The sequence below is a fragment of the Rhopalosiphum padi genome, chromosome 1, assembly GCF_020882245.1.
Source record: "Rhopalosiphum padi isolate XX-2018 chromosome 1, ASM2088224v1, whole genome shotgun sequence".
Lineage (NCBI taxonomy): Eukaryota > Metazoa > Arthropoda > Insecta > Hemiptera > Aphididae > Rhopalosiphum > Rhopalosiphum padi.
In genome coordinates, this window is record NC_083597.1 from 49,130,411 (window position 1) to 49,139,036 (window position 8,626).

The 8,626-nt window shown below is 28.2% G+C and overlaps 2 protein-coding genes across 2 annotated transcripts; one reads left to right on the forward strand and one right to left on the reverse strand.

Annotated features, from left to right (window-relative positions):
- The first annotated feature begins 3,594 nt into the window (after positions 1–3,594).
- Positions 3,595–5,267, forward strand: LOC132932246 (electron transfer flavoprotein beta subunit lysine methyltransferase-like). Its single transcript, XM_060998521.1, has 4 exons — positions 3,595–3,810; positions 3,893–4,573; positions 4,646–4,776; positions 4,835–5,267. The coding sequence occupies exons 2-4, from the start codon at positions 4,329–4,331 to the stop codon at positions 5,170–5,172; spliced, it is 714 nt and encodes a 237-aa protein (XP_060854504.1). The 5' UTR covers positions 3,595–3,810; positions 3,893–4,328; the 3' UTR covers positions 5,173–5,267.
- On the reverse strand, positions 5,205–8,004 carry LOC132932245 (splicing factor 45). Its single transcript, XM_060998520.1, has 8 exons — positions 7,731–8,004; positions 7,377–7,502; positions 7,190–7,295; positions 7,031–7,118; positions 6,701–6,968; positions 5,723–5,944; positions 5,452–5,641; positions 5,205–5,393 (listed from the first exon to the last, which is right to left on the reverse strand). Exons 1-8 carry the CDS (start codon positions 7,839–7,841, stop codon positions 5,296–5,298), a joined length of 1,209 nt encoding a protein of 402 aa, XP_060854503.1. The 5' UTR covers positions 7,842–8,004; the 3' UTR covers positions 5,205–5,295.
- Positions 8,005–8,626: the final 622 nt, after the last annotated feature.

An 8,626-nucleotide genomic window follows, 5' to 3' on the forward strand; every position in this document is an offset into this window, starting at 1 on the left:
TATTTCCATTAAAAGCAGTAAAAATACATATATTTCATTAAAAATAATTAAAATTCCTCCGTATTCCCATTAAAAGCTATAAAACCGTTAAAACTCAACCGTATTCCCTTATAATAACGGTAAATATTTATATAATAGTTAAAATTCCACCATATTTCCATAAAATAAAGTAAATATCCATATAATTCATTAAATTCCTCCATATTTCTATTAAAATGCCGTAAATATCCATATAATTCATTAAAATCCTCCTTATTTCCATTAAAATGCCGTGAATATCCTTATATGTCATTATAATCCTCCATATTTCTATTAAAATGCCGTAGGTATCCATAAAATTCATTAAAATCCTCCATATTTCTATTAAAAAACGGTAAATATCCTTATATTTCATTATAATCCTCCATATTTCTATTAAAATGCCGTAAATATCCATATAATTCATAAAAATCCTCCATATTTCCGTTAAAATACTGTAAAAATACAAATATTTCATTAAAAATAATTAAAATTCCTCTGTATTCCCATTAAAAGCTGTAAAACCGTTAAAACTCAACCGTATTCCCTTATAATAACGGTAAATATTTATATAATAGTTAAAATTCCTCCATATTTCCATAAAATAAAGTAAATATCCATATAATTCATTAAATTCCTCCATGTTTCCATGATAATGCCGTAAATATCCTTATATTTTATTAAAATTCATCCAAATATCCATTAAAATGCCGTAAATATCCATAAAATTCATTAAAATCCTCCATATTTCCATTGAAAGCAGTAAAAATACATATATTTTATACATATATTATATACACTTTTCTTTATGACACTAAACTTTCTTATTTCCTCTATGACTTATGACCAGAAGCATAGGTGATAAATATACAAAAGGTAAGATGTGGCATTGTGGCAATTTAAACCTCTCTGTGTCCTTTTTTTTGTTTTGGGGGTACCTATTGTAAGTAGCTGTATGTTTAGTAAAACCACCTTTTATTTTGTACATTCATTACAGTTTATCATTTTTGAATTAATAAATATTATAAATTAAAATATTAGTCAACATTGGTACTTCAGTATGAAGTAAGATGTAGAGTTCCATCTCGGTTATTGTCATCACCACAGATTCTGTTTCTGTTATTAAAATGTCTTCTAGAATAAAGTCAATTTCTCAAAATTTCCACTACATTTATAGGTATGACTTATAAATTACTTCCACATGGTCACATTTACGCGCTTGATAGAATTAATCAAGATTTCTTTTACGTTTTTAGTTTTACAATAAATAGAATATAATATCTTCTCTACCTTTATAGTTCATAAATACTTTTTAATATATTTCTAACCTTTGAATTTTAGAATATAGGTACTTAATGAAATAACACTATGACAACACTGGTTGTTATTATTGTTAGACTACAGAAAAATGTATTTAAGGCATAACTATTATACTATTTTTATGGTCAATCCATCAACCGCATGTTTAATAATTAGTACAATTTACATAAAATGTACGAATTTTTATCGACAAAATTATTTGATAACTGTTCTAATTTTGATAATACTCAGAATATGTTTATAAAAACAAATTGAAACCGATTTTCTAAATATTTTAACTTCAATAATGGCAATTGGAAAACTTTATAATAAATTATAACTGTTATAAGGCTTTATTATAAAGCACGGCACCCTTATTTTTATGGTAAGCGAGTTTTATATCCGTTTGACCAAAAAAATTGAAATATTTTATTTCAATGAAAAAAAAAATATATATATGTATATTTATATATGTTATATAGGTGTATCTTAAATTTTATAACACGTCGACATGCAGGTGAACATTTTTAAAAGTTGATTTATTGTATAAAACAAAGGAATTATGTATAATAATAATAGCCAATAAGGATCCAATTAAAAAGTAATAAAGACTAGGGCTCGGAAATTGATGTTTAACATAATATTATTACGAAATATCTCATATTTCATAATAATATTTGAAAAATACTCTTATGCAAGTTTTCGCGGGGAAGGATTTATAATTCAACTCTGAAACTTTACACGAATCGTAAGACGGGTAACCGAAAAAGTTATCGCGCAAGAAAACACGAAATAATCGACATTTTGAATTTACATTACGGCCGGCCACGCCACCTGTTAGTTTTTTTGCTTGATTTCCCCTAAATAAATAAATATTCGAATTTTTAACATAGAAACATACTTGCGATGATTTTAAAAACGTCGTAGCTTGCAAGAGGCACCGTAGTACTTTCTTTTTATATCAAAAAAATCTGATTCATCTAAATTTTACCCACCTAAGTACTGTAAAAACCACATTTTTGAAAAAAAAACTCTTATGCAAGTTATCGGCGGGGAAGGATTTATATTTCAATTCTGAAACTTTACACGAATCGTAAGACGGGTAACCGAAACAGTTATCGTGCAAGAAAACACGAAATAATCGAGATTTTGAATTTACATTACGGCCAGCCACGCCACTTGTTAGTTTTTTGCTTTTTTTTACTTAAAAAACAGGTGTTAATAAGTTTATGGCTTAAACATCTTAAAACTAATCTACATAATATTTTGAATACTTCTTTTTTAGTGTTAAATAATAATTCATGAATTGGTGTCTTTAAACAATATATTTTTTTAAATATCCAGTTTTGTCAATATTCAAATTTGGTACTAACAGTAGCGCCGAACACGGGTATGAACTGGGGATATCCCCCAGAAATATTTATGGGTAGGTGGCTGATAATCAAAAATAGTTTGTTATGCAGTATCTTGTATGTATATAATTAGAAATAAATATAGTACCATTCGAACTTAACTAACTAAACAATTTTTTAGTAGGTGGGTCTAACACCAGCATTTTTTCCCCATAACACGAAATATAGATCGCCACTGGACTTACGACTTACCTCTGAGACTGGGAGTGAGAATATGTATAAAGTTAAAACTTTTAAGCAATAATAATAATATAATAGTAGCTATAGTTATATAGTTATATTAAGTTATATACTATTCTGATTAATATAAAAATAACATAAGATGGTGACCAGACATGAGTTATGGCTATTTTAACTGAGAAGTAAAATGTTCAGTAACTTCAGTTACTACATTTTAATTTTTTATTAGATATATAAACGAAACCTAACATTATGAAAGCTTTATTTATGAAATAATTTTTGCGTATATTATTAAAACATTAGATTATACAAGAAAATATTTTTTAATTGTCTATTAAACAAAAATTATATATTTATATGGATAATGTTAGATAACAACTGTTATACTAGTGTTACTACAATATAATATCATAAAAGCATTTAAATACATTGATAATTAAAAATTAATAATACTAATTACAAAATTAATTAATTTGTAAAATCCTTATGATTATTTTAATCCCCCATCAATTAGATCCGTATGCGTCATTTTAATCTCGCGTTAATTGGATCCTCTTGCGTCAGTTAGTCATTGGGATCTAGCTGTCGAGGGATCTATTCTATGTGACCGTTCACCGATAAAAATGTGTAATCCCCTCTTTTTCTTAATTTCTTATTTTGCATATCACAACTCTTATCATGTAATATTTTGATAAAATTCATAGCTCATTAATTACTTCATTTTTTTTACTTTAAAAAGTTTCTTGATATACTGGTATACTCCGATTTGGTATCCCGGTATAAACTAAAAGATACTGGAAATATTATTATTGTGTACCGGAATAAACGAACGAATTTCTAGACTATAAAATATTATATAAAATTCAATGCTGTCATGCTGATCACCTAGACAAAACAACTGGTAACGTTTGTAATCGAACTAGGTACTACAGCTATAGATAATAAATAACATTTCTATTTTTTTTTATACTCTATGGACGTAGGTACTGATATAAAAACAATAATAAAAACACGGTCGATAGGGGAGGGGGGCATGGCCCCTCGGGCTCCACTGGCCCTGGCTACGCCACTGAAGTCTGTGCTTTGGTATCATACATTGAACTATATGATAGTTATATAGTATTATAGTTCAATGGTAAATATTTTTCGTTTTTTTTTTGATTTTATTAATATTTTGAATTTTCGTTTCTAATTCTCAATGAGTTTCGAACCTGAAAACTTATAGATATTTGAAATAATTATAATTATCTTAAGCTGCATCATTAATTTTAAATTGTGCCACATGCTATGTATAAAAATTCTGATTGGCGATTATACTTTTGTTGATTTACTATTAATACAACGTAATATAATAATGAAGATTTAGATAACTTATAATTAAAGAGTTTATATGAGATATATATTCTTTTAATCCATAATATGAGGTACCATAGTATTATAGATTCAATAAAAACAATTTCCAAAAATTATTATACCCGCAGTGAACAAAATTATGCTAAACAAATAAGAAATGCAACTGTCGTGTGTACAAATCACTTGACTCCTGAAATAAAATTGCATTTAATTACTGAAAAATGCCAGCTGTGGCATTCACCTGCAAGTGAATGTCAGTTTGACGATCCATTCTGGGCATTTTATTGGCCTGGTGGCCAAGCTATTTCCAGGTAAAACAAATTATGAAAAATTATATATTTATATTCATATCTTTAACCCAATATTTCTTTATTTGGTTTTAGGTTTATACTAGATAACAGCAAGTATGTGAATAACAAAACAATTTTGGATATCGGTAGTGGTAGTGCTGCATGCAGTCTTGCATCAGCTTTAGCAGGTGCTAATAAAGTTACAGCTAATGACATAGATCCGGGTAAGTCATTCTTTTAATTACATTTTTCTCATGCAAATTCATTTTTCGTTCTGAACAGTTGCATGTGTAGCAGCCAAACTAAATGCTCAGTTAAACAACATCAACATTGATGTTTTGTCCAAGAATATTTTGTTCAATGATTGTTCACAATGGGAAGTTATCATTGTTGGAGATATGTTTTATTCACAAGATATAGCTGATGTACTGTGGAAATGGTTGGATACGCTGTCTAACCAAGGGAAGACAATTCTGATCGGTGATCCGGGTAGACATTGTTTTAAGCCCAAACGTCATTTACAGGAGCGATTAAAAAAACTTGAAGAATACAAATTAACAGAGAATTGTTGTTTGGAAAATCGAGGATTTTCAACTGCATCTGTTTGGATTTTAGAATAAAATGATTAGGTATATTAAAAAAAAAACTAAGCTATTTTATACAGTTAATTTATTGATCAAAATTTGTCCAAATATATTAAAATTATACAATGCAATTATTTTTTTATTATTAAATAGTTAATTTTAATCGAGAAGCTGATAACTATTTAATTTTTCTGCACTATAAAATCCAGCTTTTACTTGTCTACCACCAAAAAATCTTCCATTTAGGTCTACAACAGCTGTAATATTAAAAAAAATATAATTATTAAAACATAAATATATTTACAATGATATTACCTTTGATTGCTGATTCAATACGTTTAAATTCTACAAATATTCGTACAGCTTCTTCATGATCAACATTTGGAACTTCATATATAACTACTTTGTTGACATCTCCATATTTAGTGTTGCATTCGTCTTTTACTTCAGGTTCAAGATCTTGATCAACCTCACCAGGTCCAACCATATTTCGTAATAGTACTACCTATTTTCATTTAATTAGTGTCTTTATTTAATAATTTAAGTCTAATTTAAAAATAGTTATAATAAAACTATATAGTATTACCTTAGATTGTTCTTTCATTATTTCTGTGATACTTTGTAGAGGTTTAGGAGGTGGTGGAGCAGGCGCAACAAAATCATCTTGTGCCATTGAAGACATAGGTGGTGGAGGTGAAACATTACCACCTGGTTTCTCATGAATAATCCTACCACCTCTTTTACTTGTTTTTTCAACTTGTAAAGCCACTGAAATACCTTGTTCCTTTTTACCCAATCCTTGTCCCTCCTAGGCAATGACCAAAAAAATATTTCCAATAATTTATATTATTTACCTTATAATTTATTATAACAACCAATACTAAAGGTGATTCATAGTGCACAAGAACATATAAACAAAAAAAAAAAAAATGTTAGATTTATACAATACATATGATTGGTTAAAATTTAGTTAGAAATTTATAAATTGTTTATTAATAAAAGAAAAGTTTTTGACATTAACAAGCGTGCTTCTTTTTATTGTGCTGTGCCATAGCAACAATTGCTAAAAACAACTTACCATACACCATACATTATTTTCCTTAATTTATTTTTATTTTACTATTCTTAACTCATTATAAAATTAAAGTGTGTTATTTTTGGTATCTGTATAAAAATACTGTTTTTATTGACAATACACATAAAAATATTTGTGCAACATCAACACCTTATGCAAATACCACGAGCTGACACTGATCAATAATCAACTAAGGTATTGAAAAAAATACTTGGAATTATAGATATGTTAAATACATTATTTTTGATTGCACGACTATGTGCTGCATAGTGGATTTAATTCATAACTATTGATCAGTGTATTACAATAAATTCCCGTTACAACAAAATTTCCGTTATAACGAGAAAAAAAAATTTGGTCCCCTGGAGCTCATTGAAACGGGATTTTACTGTATATACAATTTTTAACTTAAAAGGGAGGGGGGAGAAAAAAATGGTAACAAAATTAATTTAAGTATAATTGTAGGTATCTGATGCTGAATTTTATTACCTTAAAACCATATTTGGCCATTATTTTAGCAGCAACACCCATGCCCATGCCAATTCCAGAAGATTGTTGTGGTCCAGGTGATGATACAAATGATTCCTGCAATGAAGGAGGCGGAGCAATTGCAGCACCAGGAATTCTACTTATGGGTTTTGGTTCATCTTCTTCGCTATCACTATCTTTACGTCCACCAAATCCAGCAAATCCTGTTTTGCGTCTTTCATCCGTGTTAGGTGTAAAACTAGTTGGCAAATCCATCATATTGTAGCCACTATACCAAAAATAAATTAGAGTTCAAATTAATTTTCCTCTATAAATAGTTATATAACATACGGATCTCTATTTTTATTTCGCTCTTCTCTACGTTTTCGTCTTTCATCGTCTTCCTTTTCTTTTTCTTTATCTCGCATGTCTCTTAAATCTAAATATTATTATATTTAAAATGTATATCACTTATTAACATCTTAGAATAGTTCTATAAATGTTGCTTACCTCTAACTACTCTTTCATAATCATTAGGAATCATAGGATCATATTCATTGCCATCAAAATTCCAGTCCATAGGTGGAAATGACGGACGTTGTGGTTTTTTTCCTTCCTATTAGTGTTTTTTCATATTAATATATACATTATAACATGGTTATATTTGATAATAAATATTAAATAGTATTTATATTACTCGAGCCATTGGAAAAATTGTAAAACCAAGTCCTGGATCAAACATGGATTCATCGTCATCTTTTTTCTTTAAATCAATTACTGGTGCTAAAACTGATGTTGATTTACGGGTTGCTTCTCTTCTTGGCTAAAAATAAAACATAATTGTCTTTTGAATTAAAAACAAAAATATCTTTGTCTTAAACTATAAATATTATTAATATATTGATTTAAAAATAAAAATATAATCCAAGGAATAATATACTTTAATATACCATATTTGTTTTAAGTTTAAACCGATTAAAAAATAAAATTATTGTAATGCCTTCTATACATTATAGAAGCAGATAAAATTTGAATTAAGCTATTCACAAACTTGAGTTTGAGCTGCTTTTTTCAACTGCATTTGTGACTGAAAGAGTTTCATGCCCGAAGACCAGCCATCAGATTTTTGTTTAACGACATCGAAATCGTCGTATAAAGACATTATTAACCTGTGTTAGCTAATTTTAAACAAAAAGTTACGTGTTCAATTGAGACTTGAGAACAATTATTTACATAAAAAAACATAAAAGTAAACACTAAACAATAATAATTATACTGTAAAATATAATTAGTAATAATTCATTATTTAATAATATTGTAAATTGTTGTTATCACGAAATTCAGGAGTATGATAAAACAATTTGTTTGTTTTATCATGCACAGAAAAGATAGTACTATCTTAATTCGTATTCTTAATTATATCTATTTATCTATGTGTATTTTTGTGAATCTTGTGTTTAATTTGTGATAATAAAGTACTATGACTACGATAGGTACCATCGTCTTTTTTATTTGTTATTAATGTTATTATTGTTATTTCTATTTTCTCCTCAGTTCCTCACCTAAAATTATGCAGTGCTTGAATTGGGGGGGACGCAGGCGGACGGAGTCCGCTTTCATTTTTCATAGATTTCAGCGTCCCCCTTCATTTAATTAAGCGAGGAGAAATACTAGCTTTATAGCACCTTACTATATGTACAGGGGGTGTGGGGGACGAAGTTTACAACGGGTTACTTTACAATTTATTTGCTATGGAACGGCGTTTTCTGAACTAAAACCAGCGTCCGTCCTCAATTTTTTTTCCAATTCGAGCACTGCAATTATGGTATTTGTTTTGTTTTGTTTCATATGAATAAATATGACTTATTAAAGCTGTGGGTACCGAATAACAGAATACCGAGAAATGTCTGAAAATTAACAATTTATAAAGATATAATTTAGAAAATT

Bases quoted from the DNA above. Each gene is read 5' to 3' on its own strand.
- LOC132932245 (XM_060998520.1), bottom strand. From the start codon at position 7,841: ATGTCTTTATACGACGATTTCGATGTCGTTAAACAAAAATCTGATGGC. The intron at 5,945-6,700 runs GTAATAAAATTC...GTCATTGCCTAG, and splicing joins TGGCCAAATATGGTTTTAAG to GAGGGACAAGGATTGGGTAA. The intron at 5,394-5,451 runs GTAATATCATTG...TTAATATTACAG, and splicing joins TATTGAATCAGCAATCAAAG to CTGTTGTAGACCTAAATGGA.
- LOC132932246 (XM_060998521.1), top strand. From the start codon at position 4,329: ATGAGGTACCATAGTATTATAGATTCAATAAAAACAATTTCCAAAAAT. The intron at 4,574-4,645 runs GTAAAACAAATT...ATTTGGTTTTAG, and splicing joins GGTGGCCAAGCTATTTCCAG to GTTTATACTAGATAACAGCA. The intron at 4,777-4,834 runs GTAAGTCATTCT...CGTTCTGAACAG, and splicing joins AGCTAATGACATAGATCCGG to TTGCATGTGTAGCAGCCAAA.